Genomic DNA, 25,641 nt, shown 5'->3' with positions numbered 1-25,641 from the left:
CGAATCGGAAGGGTCGCCTTTCTCGCCAAAAGCTAGAAGCCAAAGGAGAGCCTTGGTCGCCCCCCCAGCGGGTCCGCGGAGGCTGGCCGCGGGCCTCCAAGCCCGCTGCTGCGGTTCCCAGCTCTCAGGACCTCCCTGGTGGGCGGGGCCTCCGGGCGCGGTGTATGCAGATTAGGAAGCGCGCGGAGGATGCCGGTCCCGTGGTTGCGGGCCTCCACGTCTCGCGTGGGCAGATGTGGAGGAGCGAGGGCTTCTGTGTAGAGTGAGCCGAGAGCACGGGAGTGTGCGATGAGAAGAGTCATGCAGAGGGCCGGCCGCACAGCGGGTGACCCGTGACTTAGGGCGGAGGGCGGCTTAGTGAGTGTACGTGTGATAGAGAAAGCTCATACTTACTTGGCAGGGGAGAGATACCATGATCACGCAGGTAGTTTTCCCAGGGCGAGGCTTATCCATTACGCTCTGGATGTGCTGACATCGAGCTATGATAGGGTAGTCAGTACGCAAAAACACAGGGGATTCGTGATACTATGGTAATGATGGATAAGTGGTTTACTTTTTGAAAAAATGTTGATTAAGAAAGGTTTTCTAACCTCACCTAATAATGCTGTTGAGCATGTTAGCCTTGTTTTGATTTTTTGGGGGGGGTCTATGCCTTGTAAGTTTTGTTACCACTGGGTCTACATGTAAAGCTTTTTTGCTGTTAATTCTGCTGCGTTTAATGTTGAGATATATCCTGTTATAACATTTTCCTAGCCATGAAGTTCTTGACAGAGAGTCAGTTCACTATTTTTTTTTTTTTTTAATTTTTCAAAGTAAGGTTTCACTCTAACCCAGCGTAACCTGGAATTCAGTATGTATTCTCAGGGTGGCTTCCTTTGCCTCCAGAGTGCTGGGATTAATGGCGCGAACCAACACACCTGGCTCCATACTTTTTTTTTTACTGATCCACCAACTGCTAAAGAAGCAATGCTACAAAGGGAAGCTGAATGGAAGATACATTCATCCTCTGACTACTTTGATCTGACTACTTTGATACTTCGTAGCATGTCATAACTGTAGTTTCTAACAAGATGTATTGGGGCTTTTCAAGTCCAATTTGAGAGAAACTGTAACAGCCAGCTTCTCTGGAGGAACTTGTTTTTAATATTTATTTGAGATAGAAGTAGTTAGATTAAGAGGCAGATGTGCATAACTAGAGCACAATGGTACTGGATGGGATGGAGGTAATGAGGAAAGGAGAGAAAGTCAATGTTCCTGTGCTCAGAATGTGGCTCAAGTCTTTGAATCTAAAAACAAGTTCCTTGGGCTGGAGAAGACTGCTTAGTGGTTAAGCACTTGCCTGTGAAACCTAAGGACCCCTGTTCGAGGCTCGATTCCTCAGGACCCATGTAAGCCAGATGCACAGGGTGGCCCATGCATCTAGAGTCCATTTGCAGTGCCTGGAGGCCCTGGCAAGCCCATTCTCTCTATCTGCCTCTTGTTCTCTCTGTCTGTCGCTCTCAAATAAAAATTAAGAAAAAATTACTCTTCCTTTGACAGTCCTGCCTGCCAAGAACTCAGATGTAACTATAATATAACAACCCTTCCTGGGTGTATTAGCAGGTGTGTGTGTGTGTGTGTGTTCTCCAAAAGCACAGGTAACACAGATATGATAATAATGATAAGATGTGGTAATAATGGATTCATTTACATTATTTACACTTCTATGACCAGGCCTTAGGGGAACATCAGGTTTTTTTTTTTTTTTTCTTTTTTTGAGGTAAGGTCTTACTGTAGTGCATACTGACCTGAAATTCACTATGTAGTCTCAAGATAATCTCGAACTTGTGGTGATCCTCCTACCCCTGTGTAGCAGACAGCTTCAGGTTCATTGAGATGAACCTCCAAATCAGGCACAGTTATGGAGGAAGGAATATTTATTGAAGACTACAGATCCAGGGGAAGTTCCATAAATGGCAGAAGAAGCTAGCCTGCCTTCACAGGACCAAACAGAGAGAAAAGCACAAGCCAAAATCCTAAAAACATACTTCAGGAACTCCTGCTAGGCACACTTTACATATCTTAAATTCTGAAACCCACCACCACACCTTAAGATCCACCCAGTGACAATGCCTCCAGCCAGGTGGCTGCAGATTCAAACTACAAACAAATAAAAAACTGAATATATTGGGGGCCATCTATTCAAACCACCACACCCTGACTCCCAAGTGCTGGGATAAAAGGCATGTGCCACCACACCAAGCAAAGTCAGCTTAAAAAAAAAATGTAGCATCTTCCTACCTGACTCCAAATACATTTCAAACCAGAAGTGTGTTTTGCTTCAGATTTAGCTTTGCTCGGTAATCCAGTCAAAGAAGAGTTTGTTTGCAAGTGAAAGTTATGGAAGCATTTTTGTTTATTTCAAATAAAGTATATTTGTATTATTTGTCAAAAAAAAATAGGTTGGGCATGGTAGTACATGCCTTTAATCCCAGCATTTGGGAGGCAGTTGTAGGAGGATAACCGTAATTTTAAGGCCAGCCTGAGAATGCATAATGAATCCCAGCTCAGCCTGGGTTAAAGTGAGACCCTACTTTGAATAACCAAAAACTTTTAAATTAATTAATTAGATTTAAAAGTACCATTGTAGAGCAGTATGAGGTTTTTCTAAAAACATCAAATTCTACCTCTGCCTCCCAAGTGCTGGGATTAAGGGCATGTGCCACCAAGCAGGTTTCTCTTTCCTTCTCTTATTCTAATAAACTCTATAAATATCAGGCCGGGTGTGGTGGCGCACGCCTTTAATCCCAGCACTAGGGAAGCAGAGGTAGGAGGATTGCTGTGAGTTTGAGGCCACCCTGAGATGACACATTTAATTCCAGGCTGACCTGGTCTAGAGTGAGACTCTAATTCAAACCAAAACCAACCAAAAATACCCACATACATACATGCACATACACATATATCAACTTATTTTGTGATCCCTAAAGTAGATTCTAATGCCTGGTCCTCTTCAGTCCACCTCCCAAGAACCACACGCTACGTCTGTACCCCCGTACCTGGCATGACCCAGCTTTCTACAGCACAGACACAACCCCCTTACTGGGGCCTAAATCAGCCATGGTTACTACTGTTGATTACTTGCACTGTTAGAAATTATTCAGGTTTTACTTATAGGCTTCATCCTCCTCGCATTAAAACTTTTTTAAAAATGCGTAGAGGCAGCCGAGCCTGCCGCGGGCCGCCTCCGGCAGCCCGGCCTAAGCTCTGGGCCCCACGCTGCGGGGAGGATGGCTCTGAAGCAGATCCAGAAGGAATTGAGTGACTTGCAGAGGGATTCTCCTGCCCAGTGTTCAGCAGGACCTGTGGGTGATGACTTGTTCCACTGGCAGGCCACCATCATGGGCCCGAGTGACAGTCCTTACCAAGGAGGTGTTTTTTTTCCTGACCATCCACTTTCCTATCCTTTCAAACCCCCAAAGGTTGCTTTCACTACCAAAATCTACCATCCCAATATCAACAGCAATGGCAGCACCTGCCTGGACATCCTGCGGTCACAGTGGTCTCCAGCACTGACTGTCCAAAGGTAAAGACACTGACACTTGCTCTGCATGCCCTGTCTCTCAGTGTTTACCCCCTTGCTGACTGTTCTTTTGTCCATCTGCTCTCTGCTGTGTGACCCCAACCCTGATGACCCACTGGTGCCAGAAATAGCTCACACCTACAAGGCTGACAGAGAGAAGTACAACAGGCTAGCAAGAGAATGGACACAGAAATATGCTATGTGAGTGCCTCCAAGATTCCACGGGAGATATTTCCCAAGTGCTCACAGGCAGAGGTCCTCCTGTGGCGTTCTGAGCTGTTGATTGAGCCTCTGTTCTTTACAGGCTGTTGGCCACACACTTCCTCTGGTCGCAGCCTGTTGGTGCCACTTGGCCATGGTGGCTTTGACAACACCACATCTTTGATGCCCAAACAATAGCCATTGTTACGATCTTCAGCCTTCCTAGTATGCTGGAACTGGTCTGTCTACCCCAGCTCATTGTTAGGATCTTCAGCCTTCCTGGTACGCTGGAGCTGGTCTGTCTACCCCAGCTCGCCTGCTCATTTCTGTGGGACCAGGCCCTGCACGTCTTGTTCCCTTGTCCTCAAAGAATGCCACACTCACTGTGGCACCATACAGGGTCCCAGCCTGGCCCATCACCATGTGCCCTTTGCCTTTTTAACTCAGTGCCATCTTGGGGGCCCATTGCATAGCAGGCTTGCCTTTTACCCTGTCTGCTACAGAACCATGTCCTAAGGAGTCTTGAGTGCATTCTGGAGGCTTCTGGGAATTGGAACAGTATCACTGGAAAGTGCTTCTGCCGTCTCCTGCCATCTTCCTCTGCACTGGGACATGCTGCCTTTTCTCCTCACACCAAACAGTAGCAAATGGAGAATTTCAGGATATCAAGCATATAGCACCCCATGAGAGATGACTTTTAGAAGCAAGAGCAAATTAAGAAACATGGAGAGACTTGTGTTACGCTTTTCTGTGTGATGAGATTCTCCACCCATATCCCCACTTCTTCCCATAGGGCACCTACGTGAAGTTCAAGTATATGCCATTCAACAGACTGGAACATAATAGGGGGATAGATGCCTAAATGTAAATAAAACAGAAATTACTCATCAAAAAAAAAATTTTAATGCATAGAATCTCAGCAATGGGGAGGCAGAGGTAGGTGGACCTGTGTTCCAGGCCACTCTGAGACTACATAGTAAATTTCAGTAGAGCCTGGGCTAGTGAGGGAGACCCTACTTTGAAGTCTCCTCCACCCCAAATCAGACTACTTTAACCAAACCAGAACTTGCCAAGCGAAAGGCGAAAGCACTGACTACACAAGGATAAACAGGAATGTGAGAACCAGGGGGTTGATCAAAGGACAAACGAATGCTACGCTCACTAACAGAAGTAGGTGGCCTGCGGTTTTTATCAACTTTTATTTACTGTTAGACCCAATCTTCCTAGGTGGTAAAATTCCGCACGCTACCTTATCCCTCATAACCAGAGGGCAAACGCAATGCCCCAATACCGCCAGTTTCCCGCACTTGGGGAAATCGCAGAGATAAAAGACTTTTACCTTGGGAGAATCTACGTAATCCCAACCGCTTCTCGACTAGACAAACGCCAATTTATTTATTTATTTTTGCTTTTTCGAGGTAGGGTCTCAGTCTAGCCCAGGCTGACCTGGAATTCACTATGGTGTCTCAGGGTGGCCTTGAACTCACAGCGATCCTCCTACCTCTGCCTCCCAAGTGCTGGGATTAAAGGCGTGCGCCACCACGCCCGGCTATTTATTTATTTTGAGGTAGGGTGTCACTCTGGTCCAGGCTGACCTGGAATTAACTATGTAGTCTCAGGGTGGCCTTGCACTCACAGTGATCCTCCTACCTCTGCCTCCTGCGTGCTGGGATTAAAAGCGTGCGCCACCATGCCTGGTTTACCTAGTATTTTCTAAGCACATACAACTACTAAACCAAGAAAAAGATAGGGAAAATGTCAATATAATAACCTTGGCGAAATAAGCCAGGCTGGGCTGGGTAGTGCTCTGTGGGCTGTGGTTGGAGGATCAAGGGCAGCCAAGGCTGGTCACACATTGAAACCCTGTTCCCTAGCCGAAATTAAACACTGAACAGAAAATGAGTGCGCCAGGGCCTTTAAGACCCTGTGAGAAAAAAACTCCAACTGTGTGCGCCCCCTTGTGGCTCACCTGTGACATCGCACATTTGCTTAAGCGTCTGGCTGCTGGGACCTGGAGATTTGAACTTTTGTTCTTAGGTTTCACAGGCAAGCGCCTTAATCGTTAAGCATCTCTCCAACACCCTCCTCCCCTTTTTATGTTTATTTTTTATTTTTTGGTTTTTCGAGATAGGGTCTCACTCACTCTAGCCTAGGCTGACCTGGAATTTACTATGTAGTCTTAGGGTGGCCTCAAACTGTCAGCAATCCTCCTACCTTTGCCTCCTGAGTGCTGGGATTAAAGGTGTGCACCATGCCCAGCTTCTCCAGCCCTTTTAAAAAGTTATTATTATTATTATTATTTTAAATTTTATTTATTTATTTGAGAAAAACAGAGAGAGAGAGAAAGAGGTAGATACAGAATGGGTGTGCCAGGGCCTCCAGCTACAGCAAACAACTCCAGATGCATGTGCCCCTTGTGCATCTGGCTTATGTGGGTCCTGGGGAATTGAGCCTTGAACCAGGGTTCTTAGGCTTCACAGGCAAGGGCTTACCTGCTAAGCCATCTCTCCAGCCCTAAAAATTATTATTATTATTATTATTTGTTGTTGTTTTTCAAGATAGGGTCTCACTCTGGTCCAGGCTGACCTGGAATTAATTTCGTAGTCTCAGGGTGGCCTTGAATTCATGGAGATCCTCCTGCCTCTGCCTCCCAAGTGCTGAGATTAAAGGTGTGGGCCACCATGCCCGGCAAAATTATTTTTTAATTGATTTTTGTTGTTTTGTTTTTCAAGGTAGGGTTTCTCTGTAGCCCAGGTTGATCTGGAATTCACTATGTAGTTTCAGGGTGGCCTCAAATTCACAGATCCTCCTACCTCTGTCTTCCAAATGCTGGGATTAAAGGCGTGGGCCACCATGTCCGGCTTTAAATTAATTTTTAAAGAGAGATAAAGAGGAAAAAAAAAGAGGCAGAGAGAGAGAATGGGCAACTAACATTTTTTTTCCCTGGATATCAGACATTGTAACAGTAACATGATGTATATTTACAAGTGGCCTTGTACATTTCTCAATTTTTTTTTTTTTCAGAGGCAGGGTCTCTAGCCCAGGCTGACCTGGAATTCACTGTATATTCTCAGGGTGGCCTCAAATTCTCAGCAATCCTCCTACCTCTGCCTCCCAAGTGCTGGGATTAAAGGTGTGCAGCACCATGCCCAGCCAAACAATCTTTTAAATTTTTTTAAATTAAATTAAATTTTATTTATTTGAGAGAGAGATAGAAAGAGGGAAATAAATAGAGAGAGAGAGAGAGAGAGAGAGAAGGGGTGCACCAGTGCTTTCAGCCACTGTAAGTGAACTCCAGACACATGTGCCACTTTGTGCATCTGGCTTATGTGGGTCATGGGGAATCAAACCTGGGTCCTTTGGCTTTGTAGGCAAGCACCTTAACTGCTAAACTACCTGCCTAGTCTCTCCAACAATCTTATTTAAGGCAAAATGTGACCACATGTATAATTAAAATCATTTTAATCCTTTGCCTATGAAAAACTTGCTTTGCATATTCAGTTTCTTTCTCTTTCTTTCTTTATTCTTTATTTTTTATTTTCAAAGTAGGGTCTTGCTCAGCCCAGGTTGACCTGGAATTCACTCTGTAGTATCAGGGTGGCCTCGATCTCGATCCTCCTACCTCTGCCTCCTGAGTGCTGGGACTAAAGGTGTGTACCACCATGCTTGTCCTATATATTCAATTTCTGAAAGATAAAGAAAGTGCTTTGTATTTTGAAGTCTGCATTTTTTTAAACTTTTTTTTTTTTTTTTCGAGGTAGGGTCTCACTCTAGCTCAGGCTGATCTGGAATTCACTATCTAGTGTCAGGGTGGCCTCAAACTCAGGTGACCCTCCTACCTCTCTGCCTCCTGAGTGCTTGGATTAAAGGCATGTGCTATCATGCCCGGCTTTTTAAAACTTTTTTAAATTGACAACTTCCATAATTATAGACAATAAACCATAATAATTCCATTCCCTCCTGACGTCAGTATTTTGTATAAACATTTTTGTTGGCCCACTTATGTTTAGTGCTGAAAACTAAAATTAACATGCTATTTTTGTCAGTTAAATGTGGAAGGAAGGCCAGGTGTAATGATGTACGCCTTTAATCCCAGCACTTGCGAGGCTGAAGTAGGAGGCCATGAATTCAAGGCTAGCCTGAAACTACAGAGTGAATTCCAGGTCAGAAAAACCAAAAAATTTAAAAAAAGGGCCGGGCATGGTGACACACCACCTTTGATCCCAGCATTCGGGAGGCAGGGGTAGGAAGGTCGCTGTGAGTTTGAGGACACACTGAGACTCCATAGTGAATTCCAGGTCAGCCTGAGTTAGAGGGAGACCCATACCTTGGAAAACAAGCAAACAACAACAACAAAAATTTACAAATAAAGTGAAAAGTAGAAGGGAAATTTTTTTTTTCTACTAGAGGTCTGCAAAAGATATTAAGTATAAAGATTTGTCATGTAGCTATTATTCATATTGTGAACCTTAAGAATGGCATGAAGTTTGGGGTTCCAGGAATCAAAGCTGTCCTTGTTGAATATTGGTAATGACTTTCCCTACAAAAATAGTCCTTCATCTTTACTACCCTCTGTGGGCCCAGAGAGCTATCACTGCATTTGAAAAACTGGCAGATGGCCTGGAGAGGCTTAACGGTTAAGCGCTTGCCTGTGCTAAGAATCCCCGGTGAGGTTCAGTTCCCTAGTACCCACGTAAGCCAGATGCTCAAGGCATGCATCTGGAGTTCTTTTGCAGTGGCTGGAGGCCCTGGTGTGCCCGTTCTCTCTCCTTCTCTGTAGCTTTCAAATTAAAAAATTAAAAATAAATAGATCTTTAAAAAAAAAACTGGCAGGTCCTGGAGTATGCTACTTGGAAACTAAAATCCTCTAGTCGTCCTGATGTTCCTGTATTTTCCAGTACTGACAGCACCAGTCCTCCTAGTTCTTTCAGGCACATGCTAGGAAAAAAAATAACCGCAAAACAAAACAAAAACCTGTTCTTGTAAACGTTTCATGGTTTGACATTATTGGTGCGCACCCCAACTCCACCTTCTGGCATATTGGTATCAAGTTTTGGTAGTCTTTAACTTTTCAGAACAGAGATTTGATTGAGCAGAACCACTTGGGCTTTACTCTGCAAGAGTCTCCTTTTGGTAAGGATTATTTCTGGTCCGGTTTGTGTAAGTCCTGGCTCTTACTGGTTCATATGAAATGTAATCTTCATACTTTGTAGTAAACGAAAATGTGTGAATAACAGTGTATGAGAGAAAGAAAAAAAACAACAACTTGTTTCCTGGTAGCCCCGCCTACGATCCCAGCACTCGGAAGCAGAGGTAGGAGGATCACTGGGAGTTCAAGGCCACCCTGAGACATAGTGAACTCCAGGTCAGCCAGGGCGAGAGCGAGACCCCACCTCGGAAAAACCAAGCACAGGCGCACGCCCAAACCGAGACCCGCCTCCCTCCCCGCTTTTATTTGGGGTGGGGGGTGTGTCTGACTAGTTCGGTCTGCGCAGGCGCGCCGGAAGGACGCGGCAGGCGGGCGGAAGTGGGGGGCGGGGCCGCGCAGGGAAGGTCCCCGCGGCGTTCGCGGAACCCGGGGCTGCTGTGGACGGCCGGGGTCGCCATGAGCCGGCTCCAGGATGACTACGACCCCTATGCGGTGGAAGAGCCGAGCGACGAGGAGCCGGCGTTGAGCAGGTGGGCCCGGCCGCGCGCCCCGCTCGGGGGAGGCCCCGGGGAGGCCGAGGGGCTCGGGAATGCAGGCCCGTGAGGCCGAGGCCTGCCGCCGCGGCCTGGGGACTGTCGCCAAGGCCCGTCGGGCCCTCCCTCCCTCCCTCGGTTTCTCTGCAAGTGGACCGCAGTGTGGGACCGTAGCTTACGTCTCCCGAGGGACGCGGGACTTGCCGTCAGGCGCCTGTCCTTTCGACGGTCACAGATGCGGGAGCAGGCGTGTTTTGACTGGAGAGGAATTACTCGCAGGCTTTCCTTGTAAGGGAAGTGCATCGTAGAGAATGACTTGCCATAGACGCTGCTGTGCTAAGCTTTTCCCCGGGAGACTCCCAGCAAACATTTACCCACTCCCAGACAGGGCACCTGCAAACTTAAACGATCCCAGCCAAGTCCAGCTAAATGAACCAGTGAGTTTTTTACTTACAGGACGCATACTTATTTCACATATTCACAGGAGCATGGGCCCACCAAGCCCATCTCTGCCTAGGTGACAGCTGTCCTCTGCAGGTCTTTGTAAAACCGTGGGAGGGGCCTTGTGAATCTTGTAAGTTTCAGGAACGTCCTGAACTTGGCAGGTCTCCAGCAGTATTTAGTTGCTGTACCTTGATGAGCTTCCTGAGTGTAAGAGCTTCCCCTCCAGGGTGAAATGTTTCAATTCGAGGAACACAACAGGCGCAAATGAAGTTCTGTGAAAATTTTGTGAAGGGAGGATGTATCCTACCTAGGGAAATTTGCAGGTGTCCTCCCTCTCCCCTTCCCCTCCCCACAGAGGTAAGGTCTCACTCCAGCTCGAGCTGATCTGGGATTCACCAGGTATGGTCTCAACTCAGGATGAGCCTCCATCTCTGCCTCCCTAGTGTTGGGATTAAAGGCATGCTTTCTCCCCAACTTGCAGGACACACACACACAGATTGGGGGGGGGCAGAGAGGGAGGGAGGGGAAGGGAGTGTGTATGTATGTGTATGTTTAAATGATCTTGCTGGAGAGTGAGCCCAGGTCCTTTCACATGCTACCATTGAATGGCATCCTCAGACCTCAAGATTAGAGTTAAGCGTCAGCAGGTGTGTTTCCATTTTGTGTGTGTGTCTCAGGGTTAAACTCAGGGCCTTTTGCATGCTAGGCAAGTGTTATACCATGGGTCACACCCTGAGCTTCAAATTTGCAGTCACATTACCAAGAGATTTTCAGTCAGTTTTAGCTATTTCTCTCCCTTTCTCTCTCTCTCTCTCTCTCTGTCTCTGCATGTGGAGATCAGGGATTGGTACTGGGTATCTTCCTTTAGTACTGTCCACCTTATTTTGAGACATAGTCTCTCACTGAGTCTGGAGCTCACCAGTTCAGTTAATAATCTGTCCAGTAAGCCTGGGGGATCCTCTTGTCACTTCCCTGGCTTGGGGATTACAGCTAATGTTTCCTTATTCTGAGGAAGACCTGTAAGCAGGGATGATCAGTCTGCTGTGCAGATCTCAGCTCTGAGGAATGAAGATGGGTAATTGGGCTCCTTGTGAGAAAGATTTCGGGAAAGATGCCTGTAGGTTTCAGCTAGTAATTCACCTCGGTGGGAGTATCAGAGCTTTCTGGACTTGAGTTAGTGTGCTGTTATTGCTCCCATGTGTATGTGTACATCTGTATTGAGATTAGTATTTTTTAAGACAATTTTAACGGTTTTTTAAAAATTTGAGATGGAGAGAAAGGGGGAAAGAGAGAGAGAGAATGGGTGTGCCAGGGCCTGTATCCACTGCAAACTCCAGACATATGTGCCACCTTGTGTACCTGGCTTACATGGGACCTGGAGAATTTAACCTGGGTTCTTAGTCTTGGCAAGTGCCTTAACTGGTAAGCCATCTCTCCAGCTCAAGTTTTATGTTTGTTTGTTTTTTTTTAATTTTATTTATTTGTAAGTTATGGGGGAGGAAAGGAGGAAGGACAGAATGGGTGCACTAGGACCTCCATCCACTGCAAACGAACTCCAGATGCATGTGCCACTTTGTGTATCTGGCTTGACGTGGTACTGGGAAATGGAACCTGGGTCGTTAGGCTTTGCAGGCAAACACCTTAACCTCTAAGATACTCCCTAGCCCAATTCCTACATTTTTGTAGTTGCTTCCTTCCCATCCTCCCTCCCTCCCTCCCTCCCTCCTTCCCTCCTTCCTTCTTCTTTCTTTTCATTGCCTCACCAACTAGTCCAGGCTGTCCTTGAACTTGAGAGCCTTCTATTATAGTCCTACAAGTGCCTGGCTTACTGGCATGGGCTACCATACTCAATGTGAAGTTAGTTTCTTTCTTTCTTTTTCTTTTTGGTTTTTCAAGGTAGGGTTTCACTCTAGCTCAGACTGACCTGAAATTCACTGTGTAGTCTCAGACTCATGGTGATCCTCCTACCTCTGCCTCCCAAGTGCTGGGATTAAAGACATGCACCATAGTCTCAGGGTGGCCTCAAACTCATGATGATCCTCCTACATGCCTTTAATCTCAGCACTTGGAAGGCTGAGGTAGGAGAATCACCATGAGTCCAAGGCCACCCTGAGACTAAGGAAGGTGTAAGAGAAAAGCAAGAGAACACTGGACTTGATCTGTATAGACAGTTTATTGAGAGAAATAGCAAGGGGCAGCAACCTTCCTGTGGGATGAAGGCTGAAGCACTGGGCCTGGCTGGGGTGCAAGTTTATAAGAAGGATCTAAGAAGGATAGTACCAGCTGCAGGTCCAAGGGAAGTAGATAAGGAACTGTAGTTATTTGTGTCTTTGCTCAGAATAAGCATTTTTTAAGCCAGATTATCTAGGGAGGATATCCCACCAGATGGTTTTTGTTCCCTCAAGGTTTTCTGAGTTAAGAGAAGTTTATCAACCAGGAATAGCCTGCCAGAGCGGCATGTTTCTGTGACTTCTTTTTTTTATTGCCTGCTAGTTTTAGGGAGAGTTATTAACTCTTTAGTTCCCTCTAATTTTCAGGGAAGACTATTAACCCTTCAGAGACTATAGTCTTAGTAAATTCCAGGTCAGCCTGAGCTAGAGTGAGAGACTCTACCTCAAAAAAGCAAAAAAAGACAAAAAAAAAATTTTTTTTAAATTTATTTGAGAGAGAGAGAGAGAGAGATTGAGAAAGAATGAAAGGCAGATAGAGTGGGTGCGCCAGAGCCTGTAGCCACTGCAAACTTCAGGCCCATGCACCACCTTGTGCATGTGGCTGTACATGGGTACTGGGTAATCACACCTGGGTAGGTTGGTTTTGCTGGGAAATGCCTTAATTGCTGAGCCATTTCTCTAGCCTGGAGAGTGAAACCCTACCTCAAAAAAAAAAAAAAAAAAAAAGTGCTGTGTTGGACTGGAGAGATGGCTCAGTGGTTAAGGCTCTTGCCTTGAAATCCTAATGACCCAAGTTTGATTCCCCAGTACCTCATAAAGCAGCTGGAGGCCCTGGTATTTGCTGCAAATTAAAGGACCCAGGTTCAGTTCCCCAGTACCCATGTAAGCCAGCTGCACAAGGTGGCGCATGAGTCTGGAGATGGTTTGCAGTGGCTGAAGGTCCTGGAGTGCCCATTCTCTATCTGCCTCTATCTCTTTCTAAAATAAATAGAGTACATTAAAAAAAGGGGGGTCTGGAGAGATGGCTTACCAATTAAGACATTTGCCTGCGTAGCCAAAGGACCTAGGTTTGATTCCCCAGGATCCACGTAAGACAGATGTACAAGGTGGTGCATGTGTCTGGAGTTTGTTTGCAGTGGCTGGAAGCCCTGGTGTGCCCATTCTCTCTCTCACCCTCCCTCCCGCCCTCCCTCCTCCTCTCTTTTTCTCTCTTAAATAAATAAATTAATAAATAAAATATTTTAAAGAAAAGATTGCAGGCAGGAGCCATCACACCCAGCTAGTGATGCTTGTTTTAGAGAGGTGTGTTAGGGTTAGGGTTTTGCATTCTGTGAGTGTTGCACATGCAGGTGTACTGGCACTGCACTGAAGAGCACTTGAGCTTAGGGAACACTTTTTTTCTTTCTCAAATAAACAAAAATAGTTAATATTTGTTTATTTATTTGAGAGAGACTAGGAGGGAGAGAATGGGCACATTGGGGCCTCCTGCCGCTGCAAACAAACTCCAAATGCATTTGATGCTTTGTGCATCTGCCTTTACATGGGTACTGGGGAATCAAACCTAGGCAGTCTGATTTTGCAGGCAAGTGCCTTTAGCTGCTGAGCTATCTCTTCAGCCGGATAAAATTTAAATAAATAAAATATTTATTTGAGCTGGGCCTGGTAGCTCACACATGTAATTTTATCACTCAAGAAGTAGGAGGCTCAAACTTGCTGTAAGTTTGGGGTCAGCCTGCCTTCATTGTTTCAGGCCAGGTAGGGCTACAGAATTAGACCTTGTTTGAAAAATAAAATTAGCTGGGTGTGGTGGCACACTCCTTTAATCCCAGCACTTGGGAGTAAGAGATAGGATCACAGTGAGTTTGAGGCCAGCCTGGGACTGCAGAGTGAGCTCCAGGTCAGCCTGGGCTAGAGTGAGATCCCACCTTAAAGAAACAAAGCAAAACAAAAAATTAAATTGGGCTGGAGAGATGATTCAGTGGTTGAGGTGATTGCCTGCAAAACCTAACAACCTGGGTTCATTTCCCCAGCACCCATGTAAAGCCAGATGCACAGTGATGCATGCATCTGAAGTTCATTTGCAGTGGCTAGAGGCCCTTTCATGTTCGTTCTCATTCTCTGTGCTTGCAACTAAATAAAAGAAAAAAAATTAAAATGAATGGATTACTAAAAAATTATTATAAAAAATTAATTAAAAAGGCAAGCGATATGGCTCAGTAGGTAAAGCACTTGCTGTATGAGCATGAGTACTAAGCTTGGATCCCTAGAACTCATGGAAAGCTGGACCCTGTGGAGGTGTCTCTAATCCCAGTGCACTTACTGTGAAATGGGAAGTGGAAACAGGAGAATCCCTTGAGAGCTCATGGGCCAGCTAGGCTGGTGAACACTGCAGTGAGCAAGGAATTCTGCCTCAGACGAGTGGAAGGTGATGATGGACACCCGAAGCTCTGACTCCCTACACACATCATAGTATGTGTGTGCATGCACCTCTCTTCACACACAAGCAGTTGCACATGGACACACCCACGCTAAATAAAATCAATACAAAATGAAAACATAGCCAGGCATGGTGGCGCACGTCTTTAATCCCAGCACTGGGAGGCAGAGGTAGGAGGATCACCGTGAGTTCAAGGCTACCCTGAGACTACACAGGGAATTCCAGGTCAGCCTGAACTAGAGACTACCTCGGGAAAAAAAGAAAAAGAAAACATATTTGGGAGTGGGAAGAATTCGTTGATTTATTAAGTGATAATTACTATATGTAATAGGAGAGGTATATCAAATGTGACTTTGTAAAGCTTAAAAATGCTACTGAGCATTAAGATGTTGGGAGTTTTAAGCAGTTTTATTTATTGTAGTGCTATAGGTCAAAGCCAGGACTCCTGATGTACTAGATAAGTGTTCTACCACTGAACCACATCTCCAGTCCTGATTTTAGTATTTCTTTACTTTATTTAGGTGTGTGTGGTACATGCAGATGTGCTTACTTTGTGCATATACTCTTGGAGGCCAGAGAAAGATGTCAGGTGTCCTTCTGTATTGCTCTTCTGCCTTATTTTCCTGAGCCAGGATCTCTCACTTAACCTGGACCCTCCAGTGTTCACTTAAACTACCAGGGCTCACCAGCAATCTTCATGTCTCAGGGCTTCCCCCTCAGAGCCAGAGTTCTAAGCATGTGTGGCTATGCCTGTCTTTCTTTGTGGGTGCAGGCTCTCATGCTTGGGCAGCAAGTGCTCTTACCTGCTGAGCCACATCCCCAGTCAGATTATTATTATTTTTTTCCCCCCAGACAGGATCTCCATCTAGCCCAGGCTAACGTGGGATTCACTCTGTAGTCCCAGGCTGGTCTCTGACTCATGGCAATCCTCTTACCTCTGCCTCCCATGTGTTGGGAATTAAAGGCATGCACCACCATACCTGGAAGATTTGAATTTTTAAATATCTATGTTTGAAAACATTTTATTTTTATTTATTTATTTGAGAGAGAGGGGAGAGAGAGAGAGAATGGGTGCACCAGGTCCTCTAACTGTTGCAAATGAACTCCAGATGCATGTGCCGCCTTGTGCATCTGGCTTACATGGGTACTGGGGAATTGAACCTGGGTCCTTAGGCTTCTCAGGTAAATGCCTTAACTGCTAAGCCATCTCTCTAGCCCTAATTTTTTTTTTTTTCCCAAGCAGAGAAAGAGATAGAATGAGAGGAACGGGCATTCCAGGGCCTTGTGCTACTGTAAACAAGCTGTGTATGCATGTACCACTTTATGTACCTTGCTTTATGTGGGTACCGGATATTTGAACCCTGGCTGCCAAGTTTTGCAAGCAGGCCTTTAATTGCTGAACCATTTCCAGCACTATGATTTAAATTAAAACAAAACAAAACATTTCATTTATTTATTTGTAGAGACAGGGAGGGGAGCCAGAGATAATGGGTGCTCTAGGGCTTCTTGCCACTGCAAATGATCTTCAGACACATACACTACTTTGTGCATCTGGCTTTATGTGGGTTCTGGGAAGTTGAACCCAGGCTGAAGGCTTTGCAAGCAAATTTCTTTAACCTCTGAGCCATCTCTCCAGGCCCTCCTTTTTTCCCCCCCAGAGGTAGGGTCTGACTCTAACCCAGGCTGACCCAGCACTCATTCTGTAGTTCCATGCTGTCCTTGAACTCAATGTTCCTCTGCCTCCCAAGTGCTGAGATTAAAGGCTTGCGCCACTGCACCCTGCTCCCTAAATTTTAGTATTCATATTCCTCTGCTTTAAATGTGTGCTAGTTCTGAAGATGAAGTGGATGTGCTTTTACATGGAACTCCAGATCAGAAACGAAAACTCATCAGAGAATGTCTTACTGGAGAAAGTGAGTCATCTAGTGAAGATGAATTTGAAAAAGAAATGGAAGCTGAATTAAATTCCACCATAAAAACAATGGAGGAGAAGTTATCCTCTCTGGGAACAGGTAAGCTTTTGGCTTGGTTTTCATATATATATATATATATATATATATATATATAAATATAAAAATAATTTTTTTTTTGAGGTAGGGTCTTGCTGTAGCCCAGGCTGACCTGGAATTCACTATGGAGTCTCAGGGTGGCCTTGAACTCACAGCAATCCTCCTACCTCTGCCTCCTGAGTGCTGGGATTAAAGGCGTGCGCCACCACGCCTGGCTCATACATGTTTTTGTAAGCTCTGTAAGGGCAGGAATCTTTAAAAAAAAAAAATTTATTTACTTATTTGAGAGAGAGAATAGGCATGCCAGGGCCTAAAGCCACTGCAAACAAACTCCAGATGTGTGTGCCACCATGTGCATCTGGCTTATGTGGGGAATTGAACCGGGGTCCTTTGGCTTTGCAGGCAAATGCCTTAACTGCTAAGCCATCCCTCCAGCCTAGGAATCTTTTTTGGGGTATGTGTGTTTGTGTGTTTCTTCACTTTGTGTAGGTATTGAATAAATACTTGGCATTCATGTGTAGTGCTGGGGATGTAAGGAAAGTGAAAGAGGAAAGCAAAGGAAAACATCAATAGACAGAGATTGTTTTCTGAAGCCCAGCGAGGGGCTGTAACCTTCCTGCAGGATGCAGGCTGAAGCATTGAAGCCAGGCTGGCGTGCAAGCTTATATGGAGGATCCTAAGAAAAACAGACTGGAGCAGGTGCAGGAAGTAGATAAATAACTTGTAGCTGTTTGTGTCCTTGTTCAGAGTGGGCTTTATCAGCTAGAATTGTCTAAGGGAAAGTGTCTCAGACAGTTTATTTTCCTTCAAGGCCTTCTGAGCTAAGGTAAGTACATCAATCAGTGGAGTTGTCAGGCTTGTCTGGGACTGACTGCCTCATATATTTCTTTTTTTTTTAATTTGTTTTTAAAATTTATTTATTTGAGAGCGACAGACACAGAGAGAAAGACAGATAGAGGAAGAGAGAGAGAATGGGCGCGCCAGGGCTTCCAGCCTCTGCAAATGAACTCCAGATGCGTGAGCCCCCTTGTGCATCTGGCTAACGTGGGACCTGGGGAACCGAGCCTTGAACCGGGGTCCTTAGGCTTCACAGGCAAGCGCTTAACCGCTAAGCCATCTCTCCAGCCCTGCCTCATATATTTCTTGAAGGCCTAGTGATCCTTAGGTCTTAGGGATAATTATTAACTCTTTAGTTCCCTGTAGTTCTTAGGGAGAGCTAGTAAACCTTCAGGGGACCAAACTCAGGGTTTCATGCTTGCTTGTAAATACACTTACCACTGAGTTACAGTCCAGTGCTTACAAAAGTTTAAGACAGGGACTGACTAAGTTACTCAGGCTGGCCTTGAACTCACTTTGTAGCCCAGGTAATCTTACCTTTGCTTCCGGAGGAGTAGGGATGAAAGATCGTTGTGGTGCACCATAGCTGACTAACAAATAATTATCAAGTAATAAATATTAAATGAAGGAATAAATGTGTTTGGCAACCTGAGCCAGAGGGTTTTTTTTGGATGACTACAGGGAAATGTTATATGTGATTAGAATAGAAGGAGGCTATTTAATATTGAGTACTTGTATAATTTCCTGTTTTTACAAAAGGATAATAAATACAGGCACTTTAAAAATATTTGTAGGGTTTGATGGCTGATTTAATATTGTATATTTATTTTTGAGAAAGGGGAAGAGGCAGATAGAGAGAAAGAGAGAAAGAATGAGCATGATAGGACCTCTAGCCGTTGCAAATGAACTCCAGCTGCATGCACCACCTTGTGTATCTGGCTTACATGGATCCTGGGGAATCAATCCTGGGTCTTTAGGCTTCAGAGGCAAGCTACTTAACCACTAAGCCATCTCTCCAGCCCTGATAGCTGATTTAATGATGTGTCACTACCAATGCTTGTTCTGTAATAATGACACATTCTTTTTTATGCCTTCATGTTAAATTTACTTGACCTGAAAGCTGGCTTGTGGAAGTAGGGCTCCTCAGCACTGGTCTCATGTTGCTATGCAGTGCATCATCACTGTGACGAACTGCAAGTGTGGGGCTTGGGAAGGTGGCTCAGTGCTTAAAGGTGCTTGCAGAGCCTGACGATCTGGGTATAATTTCCCTGCTATATATATGTAAGGGCTGACGGGAATTCTTTTGCAGCATCAACAGCCTAGGTCCTTAGGCTTCACAGACAAATGCCTTAATTGCTAAGCCATCTTTCCAGTCCTCAAGGAATAATTCTTTTTTTTTTTTTGTTTGTTTGTTTTCCCCTCTTAAAAAAAAAATATTGGGGCTGGAGAGATGGCTTAGCGGTTAAGCGCTTGCTTGTGAAGCCTAAGGACCCTGGTTCAAGGTTCAACTCCCCAGGACCTATGTAAGCCAGATGCACAAGGTGGTGCATGCATTTGGTGCTTGTTTGCAGTGGCTGGAGGCCCTGGTGCCCCCATTCTGTCTGTCTATCTGCCTCTTTGTCACTCTCGAATAAATAAAAATAAAGTAAATTTAAAAAAAATATTTACTTATTATTTGCAAGCAGAGAAATACACAGTGAGAGAGTGACACACACACACACAGACACACACACACACACACACACACACACACACACAGAATGGGCACTCCAGCCACTGCAAACAAACTCCAGATACATGCACCACTCTGTGCATCTGGCTTTACATGGATATTGAGGAATTGAATTTGGGTCATTAACTTTGCAGGCAAGTGCCTTGACCGCTGAGCCATCTCTCCAACCCCTGCTTCACTCTTTGAACTTAATCTCGGATCTGTTTTTCCCACAAGGAGTAATTCTAAATAGTTGCATAAAAATTGAGTAGTCAATTGATATAAAAATATTTTACCATGCAAATGAGATTATGAATAAATTGATATATTTCAAGGTGATGGAAGAATATACAAAAAAGAAAAGAAAGAAACAGAGAGAGAATGGGCATGCCAGGGCCTCTAGCCACTGCAAACTCCAGATGAGTGTGCCCCCCCCTTGTGCTTCTGGATTATGTGGGCCCTGGGGAATTGAACCTAGGTCCTTTGGCTTTGCAGGCAAGTGTCTTAACCACTAAGCCATCTCTCCAGCCTCCAAGGAGTATTTCTCTCTCTCTCTTTTTGAGGTAGGGTTTCACTCTAGTCCAAGCTGACCTGGAATTCATGATGAAGTCTCAGGGTGGCCTCGAACTCATAGTGATCCTCCTACTTCTGCTTCCCAGGTTCTGGGATTAATGGCATGTGCCACCACGCCTAGTTCAAGTAGTAATTTGTGTGTGTGTGTATGTGTGTGAGGTAGGGTCTTACTCTAGCTCAGGCTGACTTGGAATTCTCTATGTAGTCTCAGTGTAGCCTTGAACTCATGGTGAACTTCCTACTTCTGCCTCTGAGTGCTGATTTAAGGCATGTGCCACCATGCCCGGCTCAAGGAGTGATTCCTTTTACTTTTTTAAGAATATTTTATTATTTACTTTATTATTTGACAGAGAGAAAGAGGGAGAGAGAGAGAGAGAGAATGAGCGTGCCAGGGCCTCCAGACAATGCAAATGAACTCCAGATGCATGCGCCCCCTTGTGCATCTGGCTAATGTGGCTCCTGGGGAATCCAAACCTGGTTCCTTTTGCTTTACAGTCAAACGCCTTAACTGCTAAGCCATCCCTCCAGCCCTCAAGGAGTAATTTTTAGTAGTTGCATAAGGTATAAAAATATTCCACCATGCAAATGAGGTTATGAATAAACTGATATATTTCAGGGTGATGGAAGAATACACAGAAGCTTCCCCCCCCCTTGTGAATCATTGTCGGGAGCCATAGAGCAAAAGCCTCTCCATTTTGCTTGGGCCTGTTCTTAAGTTGACTCATTTATTAGAAAGCTGATCCATCCAGCTTGCAATTAGAAATGTTGGTCAGCAGACTGCTTGCAGAATCTTATCTTTTGCAGAAGGCCAGTTTACGGTAAGGCTGTCAAGCCTGACACAGTCAGGCTGTTAAGCCATTGAGGCAAAGTTAGATAAACACCTGGTTACATCTCCTCTAGGTTCCCTAACAATCCCTCAGCCGTAAATCACATCAGCCAGCTTAACTCCCTACTTTCTTCCCCTATATAACCGTTGTGTAAAAAATAAAACTCTGAAGACCTTGATCAGAACATAGACTTGGTCTCCTTCTTTGTGTCTCTTGTCTCTCATCCAGGTTAATTTCCCCTCGGGTCCTTGTTTGACTCCCCGCTGGCGGGGGCAAATCATGTATGGTTTAATCTCTAAATTCCTTCTGGTTTGAATAGGGTCTTCCTCAGGAAATGGGAAAGTTGGAGGGGTCCTGACAAAATACTACGATGAGATATATTTTGATTCTGATTCTGAAGATGAAGACAGAACAGGTAACGTGTTTTGTTTGGGAGTTAAATTTTATGAATAAGGTCTGCATAGCAAAATTATTTGATATTAGGATTTCCTTCTGAGCTTTATTTTTAAGAAATTATAGGCTGTTGGTATGCAAAGAACAGCAGGGTTGATTAATAAGAAAAGCTGGGGATGCAGATATGGTAATAATACGTGAAACCACTAGTGATGCTCTATGGGCATATCTGGAGAGGGAGAATGTCTACTTAGTGCCTGGCCAGCATAGTCCCTCTTTTTTATGTTCCTTGAGTAGCAATGTTGCTTTTCCTTTCTTTTTTTTAGATAGGGTTTTGCTATGTAGCCCAAGCTGCCTTCCTATTGAATTTTTTCTAACTTGTGGGAGGTGACTGGTTATAACAGGACTTACGCTAGAATACATGAATGGCAGTTTTGTATGGTGAAGGATTTTAGTTTTGCATGTTTATATGTGGGTACATATATGTGGGTACATATATTTGTGGATATATGTGGTTATATGTGAATGTGGAGGACAAAGGACAACCTCAGGTGTTAACATCCAGGAAGTCTGTCTTCCTCATTTTGTGATAGTATCTCATTGCCTGGAGCTCCCCAGTCAGGCTGACTGTTTACCCATTAAGCTCTACAGATCCTCCAGTCTCTGCCCCCCAGCACTAGCATTACCATACCTGGCTCCTCCCCACCCCAAGGTAGCATCTTGCTCTGGCCCAGGCTGACCTGGAATTCATTATGTAGTTTCAGAGTGGCCTTGAACTCACAGTGCTCCCCCTACCTCTGCCTCTTGTGTGCTGGGATTAAAGGCATGTGCACCATACCTTGCATTTTTATTTAAACATGGGCACTGGAGATGAAAATTGAGTTCCTTATGCTTGTGAGGCACTCACTTTACTCACTGTCTCCATAGATCGTTTTATGTATGTGTTTAATATTCTGAGCACTGCACCTGCATCTTCAGGAATGCTTGGCAAGGGCTGGAGGGATGGCTTAGCAGTTAAGGTGTTTGCCTGAAAATCCAAAGGACCCAAGTTTTATTCCCCAGGACCTACCTTAGCATGATGCACAAGGGGACACACATATCTGGAGTTCATTTGCAGTGGTTGGAGGCCCTAGTGTGCCCTTTCTCTCTCTTCCCCTCTTTTTCTGTCAAATAAATAAATAAATAATTTTTTTTTTTTTAAAGAGGGCTGGAGAGATGGCTTAGTGGTTAAGTGCTTGCCTGTAAAGCCTAAGGACCCCCATTCAAGGCATGCCCATTCTCTCTCTGCCTCTTTTCTCTCTCTGTCTGTTGCTGTCAAATAAATAAATAAAAATAAACAAAAAAAATTAAAAGAAGAAGAAAAATGCTTGGTAAGTATTCTACAACAGAGTTATGTCCCTGGCTCCTAGATAGATTTTTTTTGGGAAAAAAGAAAAAAAAATCTATGTATTTTTTTTTTTCCCCTGTTGTTTGATCTGGAATTCATTATTTAGTTTCAGGGTGGCATTGAACTCATGGTGATCTTCCTATTTCTACCTCCTGAGTGCTGAGATTAAAGGTTTTTGCCAACATGCCCAACAAAAATAGTATTTAAAAAATATTTTATTTTTACTTATTTATTTGACAGTGAAAGAGGGAGAGGAAGGGAAGGAGGGAGGGAGAGAGAGAGTGGGAGAATGGGTGCGCCGGCGTCTCCAGTCAATGCAAACGAACTCCAGATGTGTGTGCCCCCTTGTGCATCAAAAATAGTATTCTTTTTTTTTTTTTTAATTTTTTTATTTATTTGAGAGCGACAGATACAGAGAGAAAGACAGGTAGAGGGAGAGAGAGAATGGGCGCGCCAGGGCTTCCAGCCTCTGCAAATGAACTCCAGACGCGTGCGCCCCCTTGTGCATCTGGCTAACGTGGGACCTGGGGAACCGAGCCTCGAACCGGGGTCCTTAGGCTTCACAGGCAAGCGCTTAACCGCTAAGCCATCTCTCCAGCCCAAAAATAGTATTCTTGACAGGTATGTTGGCCTCTGGCTGGAGTTGTGTGAGCCATCACATCCAGATGAAGAATGTCTTTAAGCATTAATAAAATAATAATAATATAGCTGGGTGTGGTGGCACATGCCTTTAATCCTAGCACGCAGGAGGGAAAGTGCTGTGAATTTGAGGCCAGCATCCCAGGTCAGCCTGGGCTAGAGTGAGATCCTACCTCAAAAACAAAACAACAAAAAATAAAAAAATTTAGAAAGAATAAACACATAGCTTGGGAAGTTGGGTTCTTCATTTTATTTTAAAGCAGTATAAGCTTTTTAGATATGATACTTACTCATATCCTTAACTTTTTGAAAATTCACACAAGTGACCAAGAAGAAAAAGAAGAAACGCCACAGAATCTTGACGAATGATGAATTACTCTATGATCCTGAGAAAGATAACAGAGATCAGGCCTGGGTGGATGCACAAAGAAGGGGGTAAGATATGTGTAGTAATAGACTCTAGGAAAAAATGTCGAAAAATGATTTCATGACATTCATATTTTACTGTATTTGTATTTATATTATATGAACACATCAAAGAGGCTTTGTGCTAGAAAAGAAGCTAAAAGTTGAACTGATTCACTGAGTTACTCTAAGAGTTAATTGCTAGCGCTTCTCTGCCTTTTGGCTAAAACCAAGTGAAGAGTTAATTGCTGAGGAACTAAAACTTATCTTTGTCAGCAGGTGGAAAAATCCCAAAGAGGGAACTGTCCAGAAAGGGCCCAAAGGGATGTTGAAAAGGAAAAACAGTTTAGGCTAAAACAAAGTAAAATGGAGTTCATTATTAGGGTGGCCTGACTACAAAAATGATTGGTATACAAGTTGCCACATCTTGTTTGTTCACTTACCCCTCCCCTTGGCTATGAAAACTATAAAATAAAAATAAAATCTCAGCTCGGGGCTGGAGCTTCTTTGGAGGGCTACCTCAAGCTCTTTGGCCCCCAGGAAACAAACTCCTCTAATTTCACTCATACTGGCATTGGAGTGGTCTTTCCAGAGAATTTCTGTAACAGTTTGAGGGGAACAACACCTGAGTAATGTGTTTTGAAAGTGACTAGTAGGGACTGAGGAGATGGCATAGTCAGTAAAGGAGCTGCTTTACAAGTTGACAAAGCTGACAACCTGAGTTTGGATCTCTAGCAGATATATCAATTCCAGGTCTTTTTTTTTTTTAAAACCTCTGCAATTATTAGTTTATTAGTATTATCCAGGACTCAGATGTTCAGTATTCCTCCTGAAATTACATAAACAAATGCAAATGGGAAGAATCCAAGTCAAAATTATGTAACAAAATATAGCACTCCATCACAAAAGCATGTAAAATTACAAGAACGCTATTTTAACACTGGTACTTTAAGAGAACGATAATCTTAAAACCACAAAATTCGCCAAATTGTTCCTTAAACTGCTGAGGAGATAAACATGACTCAAATGAGTGAGCTTGGGTTTTGGAAAGAAAATGAATTGGGTAACTGGTACTAAGATGCAAAGTTTGTCTTTCTTCTTCATGTCTGATTTATTAAAGGGGAAATCACAATATAGGAAAATACATCCTACTTTAATTTTAAATGTGGCATAATTTTAAAAGCTGGCTCAACTAATTAAAAATACTTCTAATAGCCTCATTTCCTGAGCAATCCATATTTAGACAAATGGGAAAGTGTATAGCCAGCACTTTCATAGCCTTCCCTGGGAATAATGTCAACAAAAAGTTTAATATGGCAGTCTTGTATTTTAAGCTCACGCTTTTGATGATACATTCTCAGGTCTTCTTTCATGTGGGAACTTCAGAATATAACTGCCATTACATGGTAATGGGAGTTAAAGAATACAGAGTCCTCACTCAAAGATTAGAACATACTTTTCTCTTAGTCCTTCAAGGACAGACTTTCAAATTGTTTGATTCTAATAATCCCATGTTATGAAAACAACTGGTTAGCTCTTCATGTTGTAAACTTGTGGGCTATGTGAACTGTCATCCATTGATCAAGATTGTGGAGTTTCAGTTATGGGTGAAAATGTTTTCAAACTTTTTATTACCCCTATTGTGATATGCAGGGTGTGTAGACAAAAGTATTTTGCTCAGCCTGACTGTATGAAAGGATAAGCACTGCAATAATCCAAGTGACCCATAATGGGCGAAAGCAAGATACTAGCTTCCCCTCAAGAAGAAAACTCTCAGGCCTATGAAAAGGACAACCATACTAATAAAAAAAATTGTATTTACTTAGAATCACTCAGAATGTCAACAAAACAGCTGCAATTTTTTTTTTTTTGCAATTACAGGGTGGTATTCAGTTAACAGAACAACAATTATTTCATATAAGCTGCATCAGAGACAATTGAAGATGAAAAAAAAAAAAGCTACTGTCCCCATATATAACTAATTTGTGCTGTGCATCAACAAGAATCTGCTTTAAATTTCCATGCCAATTTACAACCCCCATACTGTACCAGGCAAGGTTAGTGGCTATTGAAAATACCACCAGGACAGGGCTATCTAAAGACACATTCGGTAGTGTGTTAACTATACAAAAAAAGGCACTGTAAAGTTTAAAAACAAATCTTACACAGCCTTACATTTCAATTTTTTTTTTTTTACATTTCAATTTTTTTCTTTAAAAGGAGTGAGTTGTGTAGAGGAGGGTTAAATGCTTTATAGACAAGAAAAAAAAAACTGCGCTAGAACCAACTTATTCTTCATCATCTTCTTCCTCCTCATCTTCTTCATCTTCCTCCTCTTCCCCATCCTTTTCATCTTCCTCATC

General features: G+C 43.9%; 1 protein-coding gene and 2 pseudogenes across 2 annotated transcripts in view; all 3 read left to right on the top strand.

Annotated features, from left to right (window-relative positions):
- The first annotated feature begins 385 nt into the window (after positions 1-385).
- On the top strand, positions 386-508 carry LOC123462372 (annotated as a pseudogene).
- A 2,720-nt stretch (positions 509-3,228) lies between these two features.
- Positions 3,229-3,814, top strand: LOC101598894 (annotated as a pseudogene).
- Positions 3,815-9,299: 5,485 nt separating this feature from the next.
- The window catches only part of LOC101605909 (E2F associated phosphoprotein), a 32,465-nt gene continuing 16,123 nt past the window's right edge, over positions 9,300-25,641 (top strand). Inside the window, exons 1-4 of one of the 2 annotated variants that reach the window (XM_004661863.2) lie at positions 9,300-9,442; positions 16,328-16,509; positions 20,774-20,869; positions 23,197-23,308. In XM_004661863.2, the coding sequence (XP_004661920.1) occupies positions 9,369-9,442; positions 16,328-16,509; positions 20,774-20,869; positions 23,197-23,308 (464 nt within the window). In that variant the 5' untranslated portion in view covers positions 9,300-9,368. The remainder of the gene's footprint in view (positions 9,443-16,327; positions 16,510-20,773; positions 20,870-23,196; positions 23,309-25,641) is intronic. The other variant, XM_045154481.1, reaches the window with a different exon arrangement.

Source organism: Jaculus jaculus, chromosome 7, assembly GCF_020740685.1.
Source record: "Jaculus jaculus isolate mJacJac1 chromosome 7, mJacJac1.mat.Y.cur, whole genome shotgun sequence".
NCBI classification, from domain to species: Eukaryota; Metazoa; Chordata; class Mammalia; order Rodentia; family Dipodidae; genus Jaculus; species Jaculus jaculus.
The sequence above is the reverse complement of the archived record's forward strand: the minus strand, read 5'-3'. Positions and strand labels throughout refer to the sequence as shown.